General features: G+C 41.1%; 1 protein-coding gene across 11 annotated transcripts in view; it reads right to left on the minus strand.

Moving 5' to 3' along the window:
- Nucleotides 1-4993: 4993 nt before the first annotated feature.
- The window catches only part of ubr5 (ubiquitin protein ligase E3 component n-recognin 5), a 170989-nt gene continuing 150435 nt past the window's right edge, over nucleotides 4994-25547 (minus strand). For 4 of the 11 annotated variants that reach the window (XM_038810123.1, XM_038810122.1, XM_038810128.1 and 1 more), the window contains 18 exons: nucleotides 23341-23513; nucleotides 23025-23138; nucleotides 22030-22250; nucleotides 21738-21858; nucleotides 21516-21635; nucleotides 20389-20632; nucleotides 19410-19518; nucleotides 18156-18185; nucleotides 17044-17188; nucleotides 16777-16907; nucleotides 16616-16676; nucleotides 15062-15240; nucleotides 14857-14941; nucleotides 14575-14730; nucleotides 11505-11618; nucleotides 7363-7507; nucleotides 6246-6331; nucleotides 5843-6082 (listed from right to left, as the gene is read on the minus strand). In XM_038810123.1, the coding sequence (XP_038666051.1) occupies nucleotides 5870-6082; nucleotides 6246-6331; nucleotides 7363-7507; nucleotides 11505-11618; nucleotides 14575-14730; nucleotides 14857-14941; nucleotides 15062-15240; nucleotides 16616-16676; nucleotides 16777-16907; nucleotides 17044-17188; nucleotides 18156-18185; nucleotides 19410-19518; nucleotides 20389-20632; nucleotides 21516-21635; nucleotides 21738-21858; nucleotides 22030-22250; nucleotides 23025-23138; nucleotides 23341-23513 (2447 nt within the window). In that variant the 3' untranslated portion in view covers nucleotides 5843-5869. Of the gene's footprint in view, nucleotides 6083-6245; nucleotides 6332-7362; nucleotides 7508-11504; nucleotides 11619-14574; nucleotides 14731-14856; nucleotides 14942-15061; nucleotides 15241-16615; nucleotides 16677-16776; nucleotides 16908-17043; nucleotides 17189-18155; nucleotides 18186-19409; nucleotides 19519-20388; nucleotides 20633-21515; nucleotides 21636-21737; nucleotides 21859-22029; nucleotides 22251-23024; nucleotides 23139-23340; nucleotides 23514-25547 lie in introns of all 11 variants that reach the window. The other 7 variants (XM_038810127.1, XM_038810132.1, XM_038810131.1 and 4 more) reach the window with 4 other exon arrangements.

A 25547-nucleotide genomic window follows, 5' to 3' on the forward strand; every position in this document is an offset into this window, starting at 1 on the left:
TGTGGGGATAGGGTGGAGGTGTTAACCATGGGTAGGGTGCTCTTTCCAGGAGTTGGTCCAGACTCGATGGGCCAAATGGCCTCCTTCTGCACTGTAAATTCTATGAATTATGGTTTTAAGTGTTGTTTGAAATCTAAAATGAATAAGATAAACCACTGGTTGCAAACACAAGATTTGCATTCAAGCCAGATGGGCAGGTTAGCATCAATTTGAAAGAAATAAAAGTATCAATTATCTCATTCATGGCCTAATCATGAGGATCCTTCACACTCCCAAATACATTGAGAGCAGATGATGCTTTCTTGAGAACCAAGGAGGGATTCCTGGTTTGGCTGCCAAGTCCAGTAGGTGCCAAGTACCTAGAGATGTATGAATCAATCAATCAATGGGAACACCATCACCTGCAAGATCCCCAAATCTCACACCAGCCCCATTAGAAAATATATCTGTTCCTTCAGTTGGTCAAAATTCTCAGAATTCCCTCCCTAACAGCATTGTGGACGTACCTACATATGGAATTCCAACAATTCAAGATGATTCATCATCTCAAGGACAATTAGGGATGGGGAATAAATGCTCTCATTGCTAACAATTCCCACATACTGGTCACAAATTAAGAAATTAAAAAACAGCAGGAAGTCAATGCTGCAATCTCTTCTTGCTGATAAAGGAGAAAGGGAAGAGATTTTCCAGCTACATTTGACGAAGGTTCAGAAAGAATAAAAGGCCTGCCTGGAACTAAAATGTAGGTAACTTGCTTTTCAAAGAATTCCAAAAGTAAATAAGTCAGCAAGCTCACACGAAGGTTAGAACATGTAGCTCTTTATTTTTTCCTATTTTCAGAGGACAAGTGAGAATCTAACTCAGTGAGTGGAATCCTCTTTGACCAGTAGACTGACTGTATGTTCACTTGTGTAAAAGCAGCTTAATGATTAATATCTGGGCTTGTCTCATCATATGTTGCAAACTGCCTTTGAAAAGGTTGTAGAAGAGCATAGAGAATGACATATCACCCCATTCAGATCACAAGAGGATATTATAATACTCATGTTGCATCATTGTATTAGACAGATTAGTCCAGGTACATTTCTGGACACATGGACCATCTTCGGATCAGCATCACTGCTTCCAAGATAATAGCCAAGGGGCAACCAAAACGTGTTACGCCCGTTTCATAAATATCACCAGCAATGATTGAATGAAGAGACAATTTCTCCAAATTCTTAATTGACCTGGAGTCTGTAATTTTGAGCAGAAGACTTCTAAATATTGATCTTTTTCTGTTTTTGAAATACACTGTTGGCTTTGATGCTGCTTATTCTGCAAAGTGATTGAGTATTAATTTTGGATGTCAATGGACAACCTTGGTACAATTGGTCTGCCCCTGCGCCCATTGTCTACCCGCTTCTGCAATAGCTACCGGCAGTATTGACCTCTGAGCTTTACATGCTGCTTGTATTGTCTGATAACCTCACCTGGAAAAGACTGACATCCATACTGTTTATTATTCTTTTCAGCCCACGCTAATGGAAGGGGAGCATACCAACCACTAAGGAAAGCATGCAACATGTTAAAAGCCACAGCATTTAACACAACAATCTGCTTCAAACACATGCCTCAAGGCCAGCATTTTAGGTAATGTTACTTGGTATCCTTAAAATTGCAAAATAATCCACCATATCTATCTGTCTTGCTGCCTTCAGGATCTATGGACATACATCTCCACGGTCTTCCTGTACTTCCTACTGTTTATTGTGTATTCCAATGCCTTGTTAGTCCTCCCAATGTGTAACAATATACACTTTTCATTGGACCCATTGGTCACTGTTCTGCCCATCTATATCACCCCAAAGGTTTCCTCCTCGCTATTTACCACACCTGCGAACCTACTGTTCATACCTCCCTGGCTATAAAGTGATTGGGGTAAATCTTGACTTTTTGCAAAATTGGATAGTGAATTACTACGCCTTTTTACATCTCTCCCATTTATTTCTATCAAGGTCCTCTTGTCCTAACATTGTGGCACACCTTTCTACACATTTCCCCTTTCAGTTCTGCAGTCTGGTATTTAATTTTTTTTTAAATTGGCTTGGTTAATTTGTGTTGGGCAAGTACATTAGATTTATTGCTCTCACTAAACAAGGGAGTTACTTGAAAAGTTTGTAACTGTGTGAAATGCCAATATAACACTGGTCTGGTAGCAGTCAGAAAAACAAGTTTAGGCGTTGGCTTGTGCAAAACAGTTCAATCACGCTGGCAAACTATGTAATGCCAAGCAACCTTCAAGAATGCGGTGTCCCTTACCAGTATTTCAAGCCTGGGTCACCCAACACATGGCAAGTGATCAATAAACTGCCTAAAATAACAGACACTGTACAAAAATTCTCAAATGACTACAATTCCCCCAAGCAATTTATAGACTACACAATGCTTTGCAACAACCAGAGGATGTGAATGCTACCATATATATCCAACTCCCCCACTTGCACAATGGAGTCAGTCATTTCTAGTGTCAGGGCATCAGAAACTGCATAACATATCTGACCCTCCATCTCATGATTATTGCAGGCATGTGTGCTTTGGCCAGTGATTCTTTAAAGAACTAAATGCGAGATAACCATGTCTGATTCTGGCACACATCAACAAAATCACGATCAACCCAGTGGCTGCCTTCCTATTCTGCAGCAAAACTGCCAACTGGTTTTTCCTCATGAAGGGCCACTGTGCCACTTATGGACAGCTGACTCTAGGTGGAGATTCACTCAGCAGGGAGGCCTAGTCACTGCTCATAGTATCCACATAATTCTGCATTCTTGTTGCGCAGAAAGAATAGTGCGAGTCACCCACCTATTATAAAACCTGGAGATCTTTACAAGGGGTGGCAGTGGCTAACCAGGTCTTTAAAAGTGCTCATCTCAGATTTCAAATAGAACTCCGCGCTCCCATTGCAAAAACTGCTTTAAGAACTTCAAATAGTTTAGAAGATTTTGAATTGCATATACATCCTTCAGGTAGAAAAGTCAAAACTTAAAACCCTACAAATTGAGAAAAACGGTCTTCCTTAATTTGCATCTTCAACATGACAATTAATTGATTGTTGAGGCAAAAAGGCTTGCATAACCTACTTATATCATCTACCCTTCCTTCCCTCAAACATCCCATCGCTCTTCATACACAATGAATTACTGTGTAGTGGAATGATTTCCTGGCCTGAAATGATCCCAAAAACGGCAAGTGGATGCTTGGCTGGTTAACATGGGAGACCAGGTGTTGTCTGAAGCACACTCCAGGATATTTAGCATTCATCTGCATCACAAAGACGCATTTAATATCTCAAAGGGCAGCATGTGACATGGAGGTACTGCAATAACTAGTATTCATATAGTAATCTTGGTTGATATTTAATTGCATGTTCACTTAAACCATGGCCTCTAATGCCAAAGGCGAGTTGAAACACAAGGCGAGGGGAGACCTTTTGGGTCACTTTTAATATCCTTTTGGGTCACCGTTAATATCCTAAGCTCTAAAGATGTTAGAGAGGTCTTTATTTTTAAGAAAAACAATTTCTATCACTGAAGGATTATTTGGCATGGGATACCTTGTACTCAGTTATGGAACAAACCTTTAACTGACTCAACTCTATGGAATGCACACACCTAATGCTGTCTCCATATTGCTGGGAGGTGTGGCACATCACTTACAGTCCTACATAAGATACAGAAAGAGAATCTAACAGGAAATTCTCCTTTCACCTTCAGGCTACCTCTGCAAAACTCAATGTCTCTGACATATTATTTCCCAGGACTGTAAAACTATGCAACACCTAACTCTCCTTAAATCTTCATTTATTTTTTACAATTAAAGACCATTTTTCAGTTACTTCTCTCATTCAACACAATGTTTGCTTTAGGAGCCCTCACAAAAACTGAGTGCACAGGCCAACAAATATTCCACAAGCCCAATCTTTAAAATATATAAAACTATTAATTATGGTTTGCATAAAGCATTGAGATGAAAATAGTGAGGAGTCAGAGAAGAGATGATGCCTCGCTCTTTGGTAGACAGAATGCTGACACTACTCATGAATTAACTACTTATGAGTACTGGATGAATTTAGATGGGACTTCAGCATTCATAGAATCATCAGAATCCCCGCAGTGCAGGAGGCCATTTGGCCCATCGAGCCTGCGTCGATCCTCTGAAAAGTGTACCCTACCTAGGCCCAATCCCCCACCCTATCCCTGCAACCCCACATTGGGGCAATTTAGCATGGCCAATCCACCTAGCTGTCACATCTTTGGACTGAAGGAGGAAACTGGAGCACCCAGAGGAAACCCACACAGACACGGGGAGAATGAGCAAACTCCACACAATCAGCCGAGGCCAGAATTGAACCCGAGTCCCTGGCGTTGTGATGCAGCAGTGTTAACCACTATGCCACCACATTATCATCACAGTTTGGAATTTAGGAGATGGGATTGCTCTCCCTCCCCACACTGAATATGATCGAGTGTTCAGTAATGCTTCTTTGGAGTCAATTAGGAGAAACTCAAACACAAATGTACAAAGTTTCAATCAATCAGCATTAGTCTAAATATTCAGGCAGTGGGATCCAAGTTTTAATAGTCCGAAGGGATCATTTCACAAGACCAAGATCGGAAACGGGGGGGGGGGGGGGGGGGGGGGGGCTGTTGACAGGACAACACTAATATACTTAGTGATGCTCTATCAAGTAGGATCAATATGGTGCCATATTTTTCGTATTACAAAGGAGCCTTGTACGATTTAGACTACACAGATACTAGCTTGTGTTCATATTATGTAGATTACAGAAAAGGTTTGATTACTTCCATTTTGCCTCACTTGCACACATCATGAAGTGCATTAAACACTGTAACACTAATAATCTGTCGATTGTCACAAAAGTAGGGGAGTTTTATAATGCTAAATATACTAATGGAGGAAGCAATAGGAGTATATGGACGGCAGCAAGTACAATGAACTCAAATTTCTTTTATTTTAATACAAAAATGCACTTTTCCACATGTGCACTGGTTTGCCAACTCTTTGGTACAGTACACTTTGATATTTGGAACCTCAATTTAATAAACCATATTTGTTAAACTTAACGTGATTACCCAAACCAATGATTTTCATAAGTAGTTTGGATAAACAGAAGCATACTGTACAACCTGTGCAATAGCAAGGCTCAGTTTTACATTTTGTGACTGAAATATACTGTCAATACCAAACTAAATTTCCTTATAAATTAACGGAGGAGATCGGTGTACCAGTTTTATATCACTTGAACAATGGATTGGCAGAAGGATGAAGAGAATATATTTCACCTCTATTAAAATTAAGAAATCATAACATTTAATTTAAAATTTACCCAATGATGAATGGATGAGGCGAACAAAAGGGCTTTTCCCATCAGGTTTAATAGTCACACACAAAATGTAAAGCATTCTCTTGTTTTATTCGGAATTTCCCTACTTCCCTCTATACAAGAACCTTTGATGAAACTTTTGACAAAGGCAGCAGTGAAATTTCAGAAACATTTTCAGTTCTCCTAGGCCAAATGACCATAATCACAGTGTAACAATACATGATCTGCTGTCATCTTTGGCTGGGGTTAGGCTAACAGGTTACTGACTAGCCAAAGCCTAGGAGGGTACGGTCAAAGCCACTACAGCCTGTGGTTTGGACTTTCAGCTACAAGCCAAATACAGGAATGTTTACCACCACTGAACCTCCAGGTGTGTGACAGCATTAACTTCCATAAATTTTATAGACAAATGAAAAAATTAATCTACAAAACCTGGACCTAGTTATATTATTACACACAATACACACATTTTATTATACTCTACACAAAACCAAAGTTCTTTGTCTTAATGGCTAGTAACAGTTTTTGTTTGAGAATCTGTTTGGAGGAATAAAGTGGGACGTATAGACGCGAAATGCAAGTGTTTGCAGTTGGAAGGTGCTGATCATCAGGTGGCCTAATGGTGATTGATGGCATTGGCTGGAAACCTTCCTCACTGGCAGGCAACGAAGGGCTTGATGTCCAGAAGTAAACCTAAAAGATAGAAAGAAAACATTTCACATCCATCAGCAAATTTATGTCAAAACAATTAATTCCTCAGCAACTTGTTTTACAACCATCCCTGGTTTCCCTGGTTACAACCTACATCACCAAACTTTCTACACCCAATTAAAACAAAAACACTCAAGAGTCATACCAGATCTTGTCTTTCTGTCATGCTCATCTTCTCCACAATAGACCAGAACCACCGCTTGAATTGTAACAATTTCTCAGCGTTTTCCCCTATTGCAACAAAGCAAGTGTTAAAATGTTACATTTGTGTGCATGGGACTACCCTGAAATCTTAACCCAGTGTCTGACTGCTTAGATTGCCTCTACTAAAGAGACTCAACCCAAGACATAAGTGAGAAAGGATGCAATATTCTGGCTCCTCTGTGGAGGCAGGGGGCAGTATCAATTACTGAAGATAAAAGTGAAGGGGCTACAATGTTGACACAAACTGAAGCATCCAATTGAGGAGGCAGTCACACAGACTTGTGTCTACAAGTAAGCTCACTTTCAAGGGTGTTAGATGCCTTCCCATCAGGAAGAAAAAAATTCTAGCCACTCCTAATGCAGTAACCCTTCCCAGCACCTAAAATATCTTTAGAATTTCAGATATACATGAAGAAACAGAACGGAGTAAATTCAAAGTATTCTTGGTTTCTCATTCATTTATTTTTTTCATGGGATGGTAATGCTAGCATTTGTTATCCATCCCAAATTGTCCTTGAATTAAAGTGGTGTGCTTGGCCACCCCAGAGGGCATTTAAGAGCAACAACATTTCTGTAGATCTGGAGTAACATCCAGGCCAGAACATGCAAGGGTGCCAGGTTTCCTTCCCCAAAAGGCCTATAGTGAACCAGATGGGTTTTTCCAGTAACTGACGGTTGTTTCACAGTCACCAATTCTAAAAGTTTATTAACAGAATTCAAATTCCACCAGCTGTCTTAGTAGGGTTTGAACCCACGTCTCCAGAGCATTTGACTGGGCCTCTGGATTAAGAGTTCAGTGACATCACCACTATACCACCAGCACCCATATGGCATTTTTTGTTCCATAATGATTATACATTCATCGAAAGAAGTGCTTGTTAGGCGAATTGGACATTCTGAATTTGCCCTCAGTGGAACACGAATAGGCGCCAGAGTGTGGCGACTAGAGGGTTTTCATAGTAACTTCATTGCAGTGTTAATGTAAGCCTACTTGTGACACTAAGAGATTATTATATACATTTCCCATACTTGAACCCAAGTAGACAGTTGTCCCATACCAGATTCATCATTGAAAGACGTGTAACTAATCAACATTTGAACATTCACTTCTCCGCATCCATTGACCAAGAGCCTAAAATCTTCTGCTGTTAGATCTTCTAGTGAATTTTTAGGAAGTACATCCAGCAGTCCTTTCCGCATAGCCTATAATTCAACAAAACATTAATATTACTGACAGCAATATGTATTAAGTAAAAAGCAATGGTGATCAAATAGCAGCATTTTAAAAGTAGTTTAGGATTTAACCCAGAAACAGATGATCTTAGGGAGGTTGGGACAGGGCCTTAGCTTAACATCTCATTCAAAAAATTGCAATACTTACTCAGTTGGATGCGTCAGTCTAGGCCACTGGTGAGGGTATTATAATGATATTGGGAGAAGTTCACATAGGTAACTTACATTTCAATTCTAGAAATATAACCTGAATCACTGTGGTAAAATTATCCGCCATGTTCTGACTCCATTTTACCTGAAAGTAAATCTTGAATCCCCGTGAGCAATGCCCTGAGGGGTCTCCCAGTATATTAGATATATTGCAAGCATGCAAATTTTGTTCAATTTCCCACGGTCATACGTTTTCGTTATTTTTGTGTGTGAGAGACTGCTATGCTGGCAAACAGGTAAAATCCTGCATGTAACTTGTTGCAATGGAGTCGCAGCACTGGTCAGTGGGCAGTTTTGTGAAAGTTTCTGAAGTTTTTCACCAACTATCATCATGTTGTGTATATACATATATATATATATATTTTTTTTTAAAAACATTCTACTGGTTTTTATTTACGCCTTGGTCTTTGAAACCAAAAATGCAGGAAGATAGCTCAGCAGAAATAGTTGTATTTCCCTATTCGCTTTTCTATATTTATAGGTTTTCCTTTAAAATTCCTGTCTGGAAACAAGCTGCTGCTTTTGGCTCAGAGTTTAAATTGGAGAGGATTCTTAAACTCAAGTCATAATCTACACAGTCAATCACTGCTGTGGCAATATTAGCGACGTGCTGGCAGTCTGTCTTTCCAATTCCTGACTGCCATCCAGTAACGCCAAGTACACATGTGGAAGTAGAAGATGAGAATGGCCTCGATTATGAAAATCACAAAGGTTGACACTCACTTTAAGGGTAACTAACAATACGGGGCTGAAGGATGCCTAGTTCACATGAAACCATATCAAAGCAGAGCCAACACTTTCAGGAGAGGACAGCGGGAAGCATGGAAACAAAGTAGAGTTGTGCAATGTAATTGAAACCACATTTTATCAGTGGGACTGCCTTTTGTGATGATGCTTTGAAAGTAGAAGTCTCACCATGGAATTGAAGTGTCAGGATAGAGTGGCAGCACATTCCCCTCCAAGTCTAACATTTGATAGTTCAAACCCCCACCCTTGGACTCGAGCACTTAACCTGGAATAGATATTGGCATTGTACTGAGGAAGTATTGCAATGTCTTGCTTGAGGGGTTAAACTGAACATGTATCTGTCTGGTCAGTTGGGCATAAGCACTCAATGGCATTATGACCTGCACAGAGTTCTCCAGGCCAACATCACCAAGACAGAAAGTTGACATCGTGTCATTCAGCTTGTGGGGCTGTATATAAATTAACTGACAGGTTTGCTTTCATAACAATTTTTTTTTCTTTCTTTTTTTTTGTTAAAAATTTAGATTACCCAATTATTTTTTCCAATTAAGGGGCAATTTAGTGTGACCAATCCACCTACTCTGCACATTTTTGGGTTGTGGGGGAGAAACCCACGCAGACACGAGGAGAATGTGCAAACTCCACACGGACAGTGACCCAGGGCGGGGATCGAACCTGGGACCTCAGCGCCGTGAGGCAGCTGTGCTAACCACTAGGCCACCATGCTGCCCTTATCATAACAATTATGATTGCATTTCAAAAGTATTTGTCGACATGAATCCCTCTGTAACATCCTGGGAATGTGAAAGGGAATGTAACTTGCTGTTCTGCTAAATACAGAATCTTTTGGAATGTTACGAGAATTAAATGAATGGATGGGATTGGGGTAAACAATAGTGTCTCCAGGAGAACATGACGTCTTGCCATTGATGCCCAAAAAGCACAGGGACACCAAAACTGGAGACCTGAAAGAGCTGGATGTGAGAGCACAATTTAATTTTCTATTTTAAAAAACACTGCCATGATCCCCCAATTATCAAACAATGTCAGAAGAGTCAAGGGACTGTTGAGCAATAGTGCCATTCTGTTCTGCTGGGGTTCTCAACTTGCACAAGGAACAGATGAAAGCAAAAAAAAGTAAAAAGAAAGTTCTCTGCAAGTTATTTACTGTAAAAGGCAGCAAGAAGGAAAAAACAGACCTTGTATTCTCAGGTTGTTTACATCAGGGTTCAGCTCCGCCAGAAGTCAAGTGCAGGACATGGGCAAGTGGGACTACCCAGGAGTTAGTTAAAGTGGTCTCCTATGTCTGACTTCCATCACCTAGAGATGGTTTTGTGCGACAGCAATGCCTTTCTTTGTTCTTAGCAAGTTGTGGGTGGGGAGGGGTTTACATATCGACACGTTCAATAAAAGGCAAATCTATTTTCAAAACATTATGTTCAATTTGTTTTCATCTCAACAACATAACTGATAAGTCAGTTTATCGATTGCCCTGGCATTGGTGGCCACATCCTCAGCTGCTGAGACCCAAAGCTCCGGAAATCCCTTCCTGAACCCCTCTTTTCAAAAACATACATCTTTGATCAAGCCTTTGGTTATTTGCCTCAATATCACCACAAGCTGTCAAATTTGCTTAATAACAACCTGTGAAGAGCCTCGGGATGTTAAAGATGCTGCATAAATCAAGCGCTTTTTGTTGTAACACTGTTAAGTGCCCAGTAAGCCAATGAGGGCTACATTAGTTTACTGAAGAATTCTGCAGGTTAGATCCACAAACTCCAGGCTACAGCAAAGGTGACTTTTTTGCATCACTCTTCACAACACAAGACAATGCTGAATTACCAATGCTACATTGTACACTAACGTGAAAGGTGTAACATTAATGCAGATATAATCCAGGCCACAGGACCAGAATAGAAAGTGGTGGCAAGTCTGGTGAGCCAATTAGCTTGAAAAGACCACTGATATATAACATGACAACTGTGACAGAAGATACTATTACAAATCCTGTTTTCATTAACTAATTGCAACGTGCAAGTCTATGCAATGTGTTCCTGGCGGCAACCAATCAGGAGCTCTCAACTGGGGCTGCCATCTCTGTATATAAACTGTAGCTGGGGTATCTCTCTCAGTCACTATAGTCTTCTAGAACTTGTTTGACTGGGGAAATTCCTCACCCCATAGGCAAACTGTTATGTCCCAATCTTAAATGGTTCATGGTGGTTTGCGCTTTTATTTGCCTTTCTCAGAGGGTTAGGAGGCTGGCTTGTGGGAGTGGGATGCAAAGATGGTACACAATGTGCAAAAGCTGCAGCACAACACCATGGCACACGCTTGATGGCCCTGCTATCCTTTTCCTGTCCATTGTTTCTGTGCCTCTACATAGCACAGAAAGAGAACATTTAACCCAACCTGCTTGCACTAGATCTTTGCTACATAAATACAGGGTTAATGGAACAACAGTTCTCTGCTGCTTGCTAGACTGTTTTCAGGTGTCAGTTGAAATTCCTCACTTTTATTTCCTAATTATAATTTTTAATATAAAGAAAACCTCCTGGGAGATGAATATAAAGATGCGGGATGGGAGGTGGAGGAGGAGGAGGGATAGCTGCAGTTAATTTTTCCAGTGCTACTTTTACATACTTGGGCTTCAGCTAATTACTCAATCATACTTGGCATGGATAACATTTAATTTATAGTTACGACAAAAGAATTACTTTGTCAATTGCTACTGCAAAAATTAACAAAACTCCCGATATCTGAATCATTCTTACTGCACAGTGAGCTGAGAATAACACATGTAAATCCGTTTTATTATCTTTGGACTTTCCAATGGATTTCACACCATTCAGCCAATCTCATTAATAAGAATCAGAGAGACACATTTTCTGTCAAACAGAAAGTGTTTCCATAGCACTGTAACCAATTTACTGTGGTCTCAATGAATTGACTTAATAAGTGATCCTTCCGACAAAAGCAATACATTTGCATTAAAAATAGAGGAACTCACATGAAGAGGCTGCTCAGCAACCACCAACATTCGATACTCTGCATATTTCCTAACATACTCATAAACATTCAAAGGAGTGACTGGTATATTGGCTCCACCGGGAACAAGTTCAACCTGCAAGGAAAACAGCTGTCAGAATGCTTCTCAAAATGAGAAAACTGCTCAATTACCTGAAAAATCAGGATAGCAACATAGTGTTTTTTAATTTAGGTAGAAAAGCACTGGACTCTAATGCCTTTCCTTTAGGCAGAGTAGAATATCACTTCAAAATACACTCTACAGCTTTACTTAATGGAAATTTACTGTAAAGTAAAAGAAACTTAATCACGTCACTTTCATAAAGAGTCTAAGCAAATCACTGAAAACAAAAGAGGTACATGCACTGTGATAAAACTTTGGTGTTTGCTGTGCATATGATTTAATTGATTGACTAGATTTTGCTGCCCTCCTCGGAACATTACAATTTTCACATACAAATGAGTGGACTTCCATATAATTAGTAAGGGGGAAACAAACGGTACAAGTCAGTGGAAGCTTCCCGGAGCACTTCAAGAGAATGACTTCAACCAAGTGCCACAGATTCAGCAAATTGTTCCACTGTTGTTTATTTTATTTATTATTTATTTAGCCAGTTGAGTCAATCAGAACCAACTCTCTGGTCAAGAGGCCAGCATCGCAGCAACATAAATTATGCAACAATACAATTAATTTAAACACTCAAAAAAGAAACAATAAAATACAAATTAGCAGTAAAAAGAGAATTGACCATTTAGCAAGTGCGAGATTCAGTCAATAAAGCCTTGTGCAAACCTGGACACCTCAGTCTGAACAGTGCTTTGAATCCTTCATGCTTACTGACAAAATCTGTATCTTTGTGCAGCAGCAAAGTTATGAAGAGAAGAAACAAGATTTTATATCAAAGTAGGCTTTTGCCTTCCAGCAAAGAAATCAGCCGCACTGAGCTCTTGTACTGAATTTGGGACATGCTTCAGGAAGAATGACAGCTGGTTGCCATGAACCATTTGCATGTTGATGAACTTAACTGGCCAGTAGAATCACAATACTATGGCACAGAAAGGAACCACTTGGCTCCAAGACTGCTCATGTTGTTAACAAGAGTCTCTAATTATATTTTTTTGCTCACTCCACGTATCCGTTGACATCTAAAATAAAGCTTTTCTTTGAAGCAACTAACTCCCCAATACCATGACTTTGTTTGAACAGCTTGGGAAAATTCCATTCTAACCTCCGTTAACTTTTTTTAAGACAAGTGCATCAAGGGTTATGGAACAAAGGTGGTTAAATGGAATTGAGGTACAAATCTGTTGTGATGTGACTGAATGGTGGCTGGGTCAGGCTTGAGAAGTTGAATGTCCCAAGCCTGCTTCTTAGTTCCCCTCATCTACATTTGCATCCTCACAATCATGTCCACCAATCAATTGATTGGTATTTACCTCAAAATAACTTTAATCTTGTAGGGTTCTACCCAGTTACAGAATTTTTTCAAGTTGAAATAAAGAGGCCCAAACATTTCTAGTCTATTTGCTCTTAGAACACAAGAACTAGGAGGAGTAGACAATTCAGCCCCTCGAGCCCACTCCGTCATTCAATAAGATCATGGCTGATCTCATCTTGGCCTCAACTCTTTCCTGCCTGTTCTTCATAACCCTTCAACCCATTGCTACTAAAAAATCTTTATCACTCCTTAAATTTACTCATGTCCCAGCATCCACCGCATTCAGTGAATTCCACAGATACATGGACCTTTGTGCAAAGCAATTTCTTTTCATCCGTTTTAAATCTGCTACCCCGTATCCCAAGACTATGACCTCTTGTTCTGGATTGCACCGCAAGGGGAAGCATGCTCTCTTCATCTACTAGTGGGGCTCGGTAGCACAGTTGCTTTACAGCTCCAGGGCCCCAAGTTCGATTCCCGGCTTGGGTCACTGGCTGTGCGGGGTCTGTACGTTCTCCCAGTGTCTGCGTGGGTTTCCTTCCGGGTGCTCCGGTTTCCTCCCTCAGTCCAAAGATGTGCAGGTTAAGTGGATTGGCCATGCTAAATTGCCCTTAGTGTCCAAAAAGGCTGGGTGGGGTTACTGGGTTATGGAGGGAGTATGGGTGTAGGTAGGATGCTCTTTCCAAAAGGGTCGGTGCAGATTTGATGGGCCTCACTTCTGCACTGTAAATTCTATGATTCTATGAATCATCTTGTATACCTCTCATTCTTCTAAACTCCATTGAGTTTTGACCCACATGAACCAGTATTTATTTTCTTCATGATCTCCGTACTGTAAACCCTTATTTTCTCTATCCCTTTCCTTACTGTCTTGTATGGAGGTAATAGAACATAGAACAGTACAGCACAGAACAGGCCCTTCGGCCCTCGATGTTGTGCCGAGCAATGATCACCCCACTCAAACCCACATATCCACCCTATACCCGTAACCCAACAACCCCCCCACACCCCCTAACCTTACTTTTTAGGACACTACGGGCAATTTAGCATGGCCAATCCACCTAACCCGCACATCTTTGGACTGTGGGAGGAAACCGGAGCACCCGGAGGAAACCCACGCACACACGGGGAGGATGTGCAGACTCCGCAAAGACAGCGACCCAGCCGGGAACCGAACCTGGGACCCTGGAGCTGTGAAGCATTTATGCTAACCACCATGCTACCGTGCTGCCCCAATGTTCTTCTTCACCTTTGGGCTCTCCGCCCCCCAAATAAACACCATGATTAGCTTATCGATTATGTTGGAAAAGACCTGGGGGATGTAGATTGGGAGGGATCTGAACAGTAAGAGGAACCTGGGCAAAACATTCTTGATCGTCTGCACTCTCCCTGCAAGAGAGAGTGGGAATGAGTCCCATTTCTGCAGGTCCCTTTTTTACTTCCTTCACCAGACTCATCTGGTTCCACTTCCGGATCCATGTTCAGTCGTGGGTTATTTGAATCTCCAGGTAGTGGAAATTGTTATGACCAATCCCCGTGTTTTGATGTGTGAAGTAAACTAACTGTTTGGACTTATCCTATACGAATTGCAAAGTGACTGAAAAACCATCATACCTGTCCTCCACCTTCTTCCTTACATAGATCAATAGCAAAAGCAAGGTCCATTGCTGCAAAGACTGCATATGCATCCTGGCTCTGAGAGGCGAGGATGAGTTGGCGTAAACTTTCATACATCACATGATCAAAGAAAGCAAAATCATGCCAATTCACCTGGAAAGTTAAGAAATTATTTTCAGATCAAGCAAAATACTTGGTGTGTATGTGTATGTATATATTATATGCATGATAAATAGAAAACACCAATAAAGTATGCATTCTATAGAAGTCAGTACTTACCTTTCTTCCCAGCAGAACTTTAATAACATGCCTATTTAGGGTTATAGGGCAGAGTTCATTTTGCAGTAGACATAGACCCAATATCCTGAAAGTAATGCAAGAGTATATTAATGACACAAAAGTATAAATTACTGATACCCCACAGCCATGATGCATTCACAATTGCTAGTGGTCTAACTGCGGAAATTCTTGCATCTTATTTTACCTGCCGATATTACGGAAACAATTGAGACGTGCTTCTGTGTTTTTGCCAGGCCTTGGTGAGTAGAATCCTCGCTTTCCAGGCTGGTAGAAGAGAGGTGCATTGTCATCACCATCATCTGGTTCATCCAATTCCATATCAACCACACTTCGACTCGAGCCATGTCGTTTTCTAGTGTCCTGCTACAGATCAAATAAAAATCATCCATCAGTTATACCGGGGCTACATACTTCCTGGCTTATTACATTTTTGCTTTTCTTTCTTCCTTTGCTGCAGCAGAACCACAAAAGAAAATAGCACAAGAACTTAAAGCAGTGTTCGCATAGACCAATAACCCTGACTTTGATATTCGAGTACAGAGTAAAATTTAAAAATTTTACGACACTGAACTTGGAATGGCAGACACTGAGGATGATACCAATCAAATCGAACTTGCCAGATAGGCAGGAGAATGGGTGGACAAGTAACAGATATAATTTGGCAGAAGGGATAGGGAGGGGCAATATAGAATCAAAGGCTAAGTTATGAGAGTGTACGGGCATAGAGCGATATGTGTTCATGTGCATGGAGCTTTAAAAGTGGCAGGACATACGAGAGTAGTTAGCAAAACATATGGGATCCGGAGCTCAAAAGTAGGAAACTTATGCTGAAGCTCTGGCTAGGTCAGAACTAGAGTACGGAGTCCCGTTCTGATGACCACACATTAGGAAGGATGTGACAAGGTCCTCGAGAGGAAGTAGAGGAGATTCACCAGAATGGCGCCAAGGATGAGATTTTAGCTACAAGAATAGGTTGGAGAAACTGGGATAAAAACAGAAAATTCTGGAAAAGCTCAGCAGGTCTGGCAGCATTTGTGGTGAGAAAGGGAGAGCTAATGTTTTGAGGCCATGTGACATTGTCAGAGCAGAGAGAGATAGAAAGGGGAGAAGCTCAGGGTGGTTCCCCTTGGAGCAAAGATGATTGAGGGGAGATTGGAACAGGTATACAAGATTATTGCAAGTTTGGAAACAGTGGACAAAGAAAAGTTGTTCCCTTTAGCTAATGGCACAAAGACTAGGGTATACAAATGTAAGTTTTTGGACAAGGGAATATAGGGAGAAGTGAGGAAGAATGTTTTTGTTGTTTTAGTACAGCCAGTGGCAATGATCCAAGTGAAAAAGACTCGTAGGGCTTCAGGGATAAAGTGAATAATGGGAAACGACTGGACTAGTCTACAAAAAAAGCTGACATTAACTTGGATGGGTCAAATGGCTTCCCTCTGTGCTGCGATGACTCCATGATTTTGGGAATAAAATAGAAAAAGCTAGTACTTGAATTCAAACCAGTGTTTGCTGTGGTCAAAAAGTTAGCTGGTTACCCACAACTGTAGGATCATGAGCATTAAATGCAGATGAAAACAAACATGAACGGCATGCAAAAAATTTAGTAACAGCCATACAATAGTATTTATCTCATTCTTTCCATTCTGAAAAGTTTTCCTTCCCTAAATTAGGTTGGAGAAGCTGGGATAAAAACCAACCAACCTAGATTTAGTCACAGAATAAAATTTTCCTCTACCTGAGATTTATCTGATGAATCGAGCAATCCCAAGTCCAGTATACTATCAGCACCATTTTCCCTGCAAAAGAAAAAAAATAAAAAGCACTATTTAGTGGGCCAGATTTGAAGATCACAAATGCAGGATTAGCAGAGGTCATAATCTTTCAAATGTATTTTACCTTCCATGCGCAATGATGAGTTCCATGGCTTCATCAACTCTTGCTCTCAATGAGTCTTCACTAGCTAGAAGCAGCAAGAGCTGTGCAGGCGATAGCTCGAGTAACATTCCTGTAATTTTACTGGCAAATGCCTGAAATAAATAATGAATACATTATAATTTTTAATCCAAGTTAAGTTTACATAATTCACTTTAAACTAAACCCAGCCTTGATAGGCCGTACAAGTAAGGATTATCACAACATGGATTGACTTTGTATTATACTTACTGGCTGCATTGCTTGAACTCGAGGGTACAGCCGCTCTCCAAGTGCTTGTCGGTGGGCTGGCAGTGGATCTGGGTCATCACTAGGATTTCCTTCTGATGCTGGCCGGAAAGGTCTGGTATCTATAGAAAGCTGCCTTCTTGATTCCCTAAACAATCGAGAACAAATAATAAATTTTGTGTGTTATATGCAGCTGAACAATGAGCCTCTACTCTCATTATTTCTTCAACACTAAAACTAAACTGGAAACAAGAGCGGCACCATCCTTCCACTCTTAATTCTTTTAAAAAGTGTGGAAATATACCCCCAAGTAACCAAATCAGCACCTCTATTCTTCGTATAGAATACTAATTTGTTTTAGAACCCCTACAGCAACACTAAATTAAAAGCTGGAATAATTTGTTATATAGCTGCGCAAGTTGAGTTATTCAATTCTCAGATTTATCTTTTAGGATCTAATCTGATTATTCTGTACCACATGCAGAAATTATGCAAAGTTTATTCAGCATTTTGTTGATATTTGTAAAGTGATTCTACTGTACTAGCATTTTATTGGCTCAGGCACATGCCAGCCATTGTATGGTTAAAATGGATGACAATGACCAAAGTTTGGTTGAATAATGTGAAAAGCTGATTAAATGTTTTGGATTTGCGATTACAACTCCAAGGTAAGGTAAAGTCGCCATAGTCCCAGCTTTCCCCTTTGAGGGAGAGAGCTGACTGGTGGTGACTTAACCCGACGATTACCACACCTCAGGTGAGGAGCAAGATTGAGAAGGTGGGACTTTCATGAATAACCGCAGCCGATACAGGAATTGAACGGGCACTGCGGGACATGTTCTGCCTCACAAACAAGCTGTCTAGCCCACTGAGCTAAACCAGCCCCCAGCTCCAAGTACCAATTTGATGTAAATGTACTGAAATGTGCTGAGTCAATTTAAACATCACCTGCAGCAGGTTTGTAACAATTCAGAATATCGGAGAAGATCCATGCTATGGATTTTCACAAACCCTGGTTGTGGTGGTATAGTCCAAGCGATTTGATTGAAAAAAAGTTGACAAACTTATTAAAATGACAAAGGCAGTTAAGTACAATGTTTAACAGAAGCACTAACCATTCCAGCAAACATACTTCAAAAAGGAATCTGGAATGACAGATCATCACTTGTCAAGTTTGATGACTACTAATTTCAATCGTAAAACAGCAATTCTTAAGATATTTATAGGGATAGCATTGGTGATGATACATGTAAGAACATGGATGTGTTGAGAAGACAACAGATTGGGCAGCAAATAGGAATGATTTTTAGGCTTAGTTGGCAAGACTGCAGAAGACAAAGACGATGTTTCAACATAAGCTGGATTTGGGTTTCACTGAACTAGTGAAAACCAAATTCAATTTATATCACAAAGTTATGCCATTATTAACTACAACTTAAAGGACATTAAGAAAACTATTACATAAGCTAAAAAATGTTTTAAATTAATATAAAATGAGACGAGATGACAAATGAAGTCACAAAACCTTTTGGGTTGAACCTTGTTTGCCACTACATAATATTCCTCTCTCTCCAATTAGAGGACTCAAATCAGAGCAAGACCCAACTTCCGAACTAAACAGAAACAGTATAAAAGTTAATCATGAGCGGGATTTAACTAAATGAGAACAAAGTCCCATAGCAAGGGCATTTGAGCGCCGATAAACGGCACCCCAATTAGAATGGGTCCTCAGTGGGGAACGCGTAGTGGAGGCTGCACATAGCCCCGGTTTGTGCACTGAGGAACTCTGTGCGCTGGACCTCCGGAGTGTTTAAAAATGGTGCCCAATTACTCAAGCCCCCAAAGCAACCCTCCCCAACCCCCAGGCTTAATGGACATGGGGAGGGTTCCCCAGTCTCTCACCCCACCACTCTCCCCCCCCCCCTCACACAGTGCACCTTGGCAGTGCCAGGCTGGCACTTGGTGGCAGGGTGCCACCCTCCCCAAAGGGCATGCACCTGCGGGTTTGATTCCCAAGGAAACCTCCACGAGTGCCGTTCCATCTCGTCCCTATTTGTGGAGACCAGTACCATCTCTCTAGCCTTAATATGCAGATTTTCTAAACGTGATCCCGTCCACAATGGGCGGGATTCACATCACAATGTCTCATGAGATTTTGTTAAATCTCTCAACGCGTTGCAATCTGGGCAGATCCTGGGAGCAGTGTCTCCCGGCTTCCATCGGCCTCACTGTGCTGCAACAAGCTGTTTTTCAGGCGCAGCGTGGCCATAAAATAGAGTCCCACGTGTGAGTACACCCATGCATCCTTACGCGTGCTACAGCATATCATATGGAGCCATTTGCATCCAACAGCTGTTAGTCAGACTCACCTATCTCTGTCTCGACGAGAGCCAGCTCGCATTCCACCACTTCTCCTCATTTCCCTTTCTCTTTCTCTTTCCCGCTCCCTCTCTCGGTTTCTCAGGCGCTGCATTAAGCCTAAATAAAAAGATTTAAATAAAATTCAACTTGGTGCTCAATTTTATTCGTTCTATTAAAATGCTGAAAAAAACATGGTATAATTGATTAAATTAATTTTACATGACTTAGAAACTAAATTTTGCAGGATTTCAAAACTGAGAAAATCTACAAATATTATAAATGTATTTTAGGTCTAATCCTAACATAAAACGTAACTTCAGAGAAGATCAAAACCCACCTCTCTGTGTACATATATACCACTAACAAATAGGAAGATCCAACAGAATAGGCTTTTTAAATCAATTATGCACAACATAATAGAACAATACACTAAAGGAATTTGTGGAATTTGCCCAAGCTTAAAATGGCAAACAACTATGTACTTTTGTCTAGTATCCTGATATTGTGTTTGCAGAAAAAGCTATGTGCCAAACTTGCAAAAACAGTTTGGTCATGAGGGAGATCAGTAGCTTGGCCATCTGCTTTGTTTCTTAAGAAAGGGAAACCATGTTTCAACAAACAATTCACTCTAAGACCATAGCAAACCATTTGCCCTTTTAAACTCTATTTTCATTGCTCTGGCTGTTTGATAATTTGCCCCTTTGATGTAATAAGGATCAGTGGGGTTAGAGGCTAAATGATGTGGAAAAGGCAAGCATTCGAGGATAAGTCATAGCTGCGTATCTCTGCCACATCAGCAAAGAACAGATACTGCAACTTCACAAATTATTGCAGATACAAATTATGCCCGCCAAATTTATCCTGCATTTAAAATCAATTTAGATCTCCGAGCATTAAGTACCACCGTTAATTTTTCTTCCAATGAACTGGCGAATGATTTGTTCACATATACTGTTTTTTTTTGTGGAATACTCAAAGGTCACATACTGGTTTGTAATCCCTTGCTTGCATTCTGTATACAATCCAGGTTTGGCAATTTTTCACTCGACAGAAATGCTTGTGCAATTGCGGTGTAAAAGCTTCGAGCCACTCCACTGCCCTCTCCTGGCTCATCTTTGAAAGTGACCTTCACCCTGTGCACAGTCATTGGAGTTGTAGTGCATCGGCGGCCGAAGTGATTATTCAGTTGCCTCATTGTTTGCTGAATCAAGAGGTCCCGATCCCGATCAACCTGAAACACCGGAGAAATTAAATGTTAACAGCCTCCTAGTTCACACCATGTTCAAAAAACTGAGACTTACATAAACTTAGATGAAGAGAGCAAGTATTATCCAAATAATAGAGGCAACTTCCACTTAAAAAATGTTACCTGATGAAAACAGACTTAAATAGCAAACATGCACCCACTGTTTCAGCTACATGTCAGCTAAAACCAGGTTAAGTTTTCAGGGAACTGGCAACATCTTACTTTAACCCATGGAGTTCTCTAGTTTAACCCGTGCATTGTATGAATTAACTACTGTAACTGGTTAAGAGGTGGGAACTATAATTGATTGGAACATTTTGAAGCCAGGAAAGAAGAAAATAACCATCCAATTTCTTCAGTGTTGACTGTCATCAAGTTATCCACCGCTGTAAAATGGGCACATGGAAACTGGATCAGGGAAAATTAGCCTCCACTGTGATGTTCCCTACAGTCAAGAACCTATTGCCCAGGCTCATTTGTGTGATAGGAGTGAAGGACTAAATAGAACTACCAGCATCCATGCAAATGTCATCAGTTCCCAAAGAGAAACAAATTAATGTAGGAGTTTGAAACAAAAACAGAAAATACTGGACAATCGCAGCAGGTCTGACAGCATCTATGGAGAGAGATGGGAGCGAACGTTTCTGGTCTGAATGGCTCGGTCATGTAGGAGTTTACTTTTATTACAATAAACAAAAGCCTGTGCTTTTATTAAAAAGAAAATTCGCTAAACTAAAATAACCATTTGAGTATCCAAGAAATAATCTTACACCGTCTTCCAGCAAGGTTTAGAAAGGGATCAAGGGGTGTTCAGAGACAAGAAAAACAAGTAAGTGGTGCCGAACCAGCAGTCATGAATTCAAGTTACCTCTAGAGTTAGGTCTCTAGACTGAGCATTTCTTAGTTTCTCCATTTCGCGCCGGAATTTCGACTCTTTCACTTCAAACCCACCAAGTTCGGTCAAAATCTGTCGGAGGAAAAGTCCGCTCTACATTATTTGAAGTGCTGCATAAAACCACACTCAGCTTGAAAACAAAATTATCCAGCTTTCTATTCTACTGGAATGCTGTACTTTAAATATAATCCTTACCGATCCAGGTTCAGCTCCCACGTCTTCCATAAACACTCTCCCAAAGAGTTCCAAAGACAGGCGCCAACGTCCTAACAACATGTCATGAGAGACAACCATTCCCATGAAACTACACTGTGGCCTGGTAATTAATAAAAAGAATGAGAAATAAATGATACAATTCTAAAACTGTAAGCTATTAAGGGAACATGGCAAAATACTCAACATAGCTTTGAGCCGTTTTATTCCATTTGGAAAGACAATTAGAAATATTTAAACAACAAGATTACAAAGGACCATGAAGAGCAGTTACCTAAAAGAAGTAAGTGGTGGTCCTTCGCTTTCAGTGAGCCCAATCTCAGCCAGTAAACTACTTTTTAGTTGTGCTGCAAGGTCCTGAGCAGATGGTCCTATTCGCGAATTTTCAGATTCTTCATCTGGCAATACTTGCTCATCGGCTGCCTTTCGCTGACGATTCTGCATACTCATAACGTTCTTCAGGTTGGATGAGTAAGACATTTTTGTGGGAAGCACCTGAAGAATAGGAGCACAGCATTCCAGCCGATGAGTAATGTTCAGATATTTTTTAAATATTTGGTTAATTCAGCTCCAAGTTTAATTCATGGACAAGAGCGATGTTTGTTGTGTTCTGGGTGCTACATGAATACAAGTTCATAGAACGTACAGTGCAGAAGGAGGCCATTCGGCCCATCGAATCTGCACCAGCTCTTGGAAAGAACACCCTACCCAAGCCCACAACCCCACCCTATCTCCATAACCCAGTAACCCCACCCAACACTAAGGGCAATTTTGGACACTAAGGACACTTTAGCATGTCCAATCTACCCAACCTGCACATCTTTGGACTGTGGGAGGAAACCGGAGCACCCGGGAGGAAACCCACGTACACACGGGGAGAACGTGCAGGCTCCGCACAGACAGTGACCCAAACAGGGAATCGAACCTAGGACCCTGGAGCTATGAAGCAATTGTGCTAACCACAATGCTACCGTGCTGCCCAGCTACAAGTTGCTGCTGCACTCTAGCAACGCTGAAGACAGAGCCTGCAGCTCAAAAGAAAAAAATTTGGGAGATACAAAAACATGTACTCTGCTGGTGTCTACCGAGAAAAAACTCCATGGAGATAAGCTGTCACGGGCTGCAGCAGTAAATTTGTAGAACAGATGGCGTTGAAGGAGTACTTAAGAAATACCGACCAGAGGTCCCTTGTCTAAAACATTACTCTTACACACTTATGCAGATCTATTTTTGAAGGCAGCAAATTATAAGTAATCATGAAAATTTTACCTCCAAGCAGTTTCGATCCACCGTTACTTCAGTTATACCTTTCCCAAGGCCTGAAAAGGATGAGTATAAACCTTGGCTTGGGCGACCAAATAAATCTTCCTTTCTAGCATTGGGCTTGAGAAAGAGAAAGAAACAAAACATCCAATTAAAACAATTTGCACCAAAAGAATCAATATATCAATTTAACACACATCATTCTCTCAAAGCTCAGGAATACCATTTGCAAAGGCAGCCATTGCATTATTAACGCTTTTACAGCAAGTAACGTCCACAAAAAGTGCCCACGAATAGACCAGTCACTGTTTCTGTCATTTACCTGTAAAAGGTGAGGTTGGTCTGCCAGTGGAATTGCTTCCGCCAGAGAAACTTCAAATGGATTTGGTGGAATACAGCCAAGGAAGGTCATGGAATCAGACCGGCGGAAGAATGGGTGATTTTGGCCCGCTTCTGTGGACAGTGTTTCATCATCCTTGTCATGGAGACCAGAGCCTGAATGGAAAAATCCCAATTTGAGAACACAGTACGCCATACCTACTGTGAGTAAATTAACCAGTTCAGTAATGAAATGCAAGACAGAAATGTACTCATCCAGCAATTTAGAAAAACAGGAACTATAAATAATGCTCACAAAAAATGGTCTGTTAAATTGTGTAAGTAAAATGGATGAAGTCAATATTGGCTGTGCAAAACATTCCATGTCGGTACAACCGATTGACACTGGGCATTGAAAACAGTTGCATTTAATGTACAGCACTTCTATAATTCTCCCCAATTGAAGCACATAGAAAACACAGCAAGAAAAATGGGGGTGTGCAGTGCAGGAGATATCACGTTATATCCATAAATATAATTCAACACAATGAGTCGGTCCCTGAATTAGGATCAGTGGCATGCCCATGTACTGCTCAGCAAGGCAGGTGATTTGACGGAACAGAGCCCCAAAGCAGAGCCCTGTGGACTGAACACTTCAAAAGGTCCATCTTGACTTTCAGAAATGCCTAAAGATTACAATTTCATAAACCCGGCTTAGAAATACTGCATCATATTGGCGAGAACATGCCAGTAAAATTTGGAACTACTAATAACATGTCAATACACCAAAGAATATCCAGGATGAGGAAACAAACTCAGTTTTGAATACACCAATCCAGGAGAACAAAGAAAGAATCAATAAAATTAACCAACTGTTGCTACAGTTCTAGGTAAATGACTGAAGCATCTAGATGCAAACAGGAAAGATAAATAGGGAAAGATCATGTGAAAGATGCATCTCCCAATGGAATTCTGGGGTGGGGGGGGTCCACCATTGTTTGCAACATAAACAGTTCATGTATAGGGCAAGGGGTAGTGCATTTTTAGGCCTACATAAAGCTTGTGCTGTTACTAGGAGAATTGAGAGCCACACAAATTGGGCATCGCATCTCATGTAATTAATGTGGGCAGGCTAACGGTTGGAACTACACAGGTAGCATTCTAGTGCAGATAACCAATTTCAAGCCGCTTGCTTCACTCGCAGTGGTTTTGTGTCAGAGTGGAAAGTGAAATCATGGAGGAAAAGAGTACAACAGAGTTGGAGTGGGAGGGGGACAGGAGATCATGGTCAGCAACAGTCCTGCAGACCTCCCTTTTCACCGTATCAATTTTTCTTAAAACCCCAAAACAGGTATTAGAGTCATTATTGGCATAAACAAGCATTTTAATTCCTGTTCTGCAGAGTAACCTACATACCGGGGGGGGGGGGGGGGGGGGGGAGAGAAAGAGTTCACCCGAAATTGGGTTGAATGTTTTCAGGTGTTCTTGAGGCACAGGTTTTCTGTATTAATTCATAGGATGTGGGCGTTGCTGGTTTGACCAGCATTTATTGCCCATCCCAAATTGCCCCCAAGGCGGCAGGAGGGAGCTGTCTTCTTGAACTGCTGCAATCGATGTGTAAGTACACCCACAGTGCTATTGGGGAGTTTCAGGAATTTTGACCCAACAACAGTGATGGAACAGTGATATACTTCAAAGTCAGGGTGGTGAGTGGCGTGGTGGGGAACTTCCAATTGGTGGAGCTCCCATGCATTTGCTGCCCATGTTCTTCTAGATGGCAGTGGTTATGGGCTTCGAAGGTGCAGCGTGGGGGGCCTTGGCGAGTTTCAGCAGTGCATCCTGTAGACAGTGTACACTGCTGCGACTATGCGTCAGTGGTTGAGGGAGTAAAAGGTTTTAGTAAGGTGTGCCAAACAAGCAGGCTGCTTTGTCATGGGTGATGTCGAGCTTCTCGAGTTGGAAATACTTTCATCCAGACAAGTGGAGATTATTCCATCACAATCACGACTTGCACCTTCTAAGTGAATGTCAGACTGTGTGTAGACGGGAGGAGTTGCTTACCATGGAATTCCCAGCCTCTGACCTGCTCTCAGTCACAGTATTTTAACGGCTATGGGTTAAGCAACACTTCCACGTCCTTCAATTTAGTCTTATGATATTCGCTGCTCCCAATGCAATCTCCTCTACATTGGAGGGATTAAATGCTAACTT

Source organism: Scyliorhinus canicula, chromosome 10 (assembly GCF_902713615.1).
Source record: "Scyliorhinus canicula chromosome 10, sScyCan1.1, whole genome shotgun sequence".
NCBI classification, from domain to species: domain Eukaryota; kingdom Metazoa; phylum Chordata; class Chondrichthyes; order Carcharhiniformes; family Scyliorhinidae; genus Scyliorhinus; species Scyliorhinus canicula.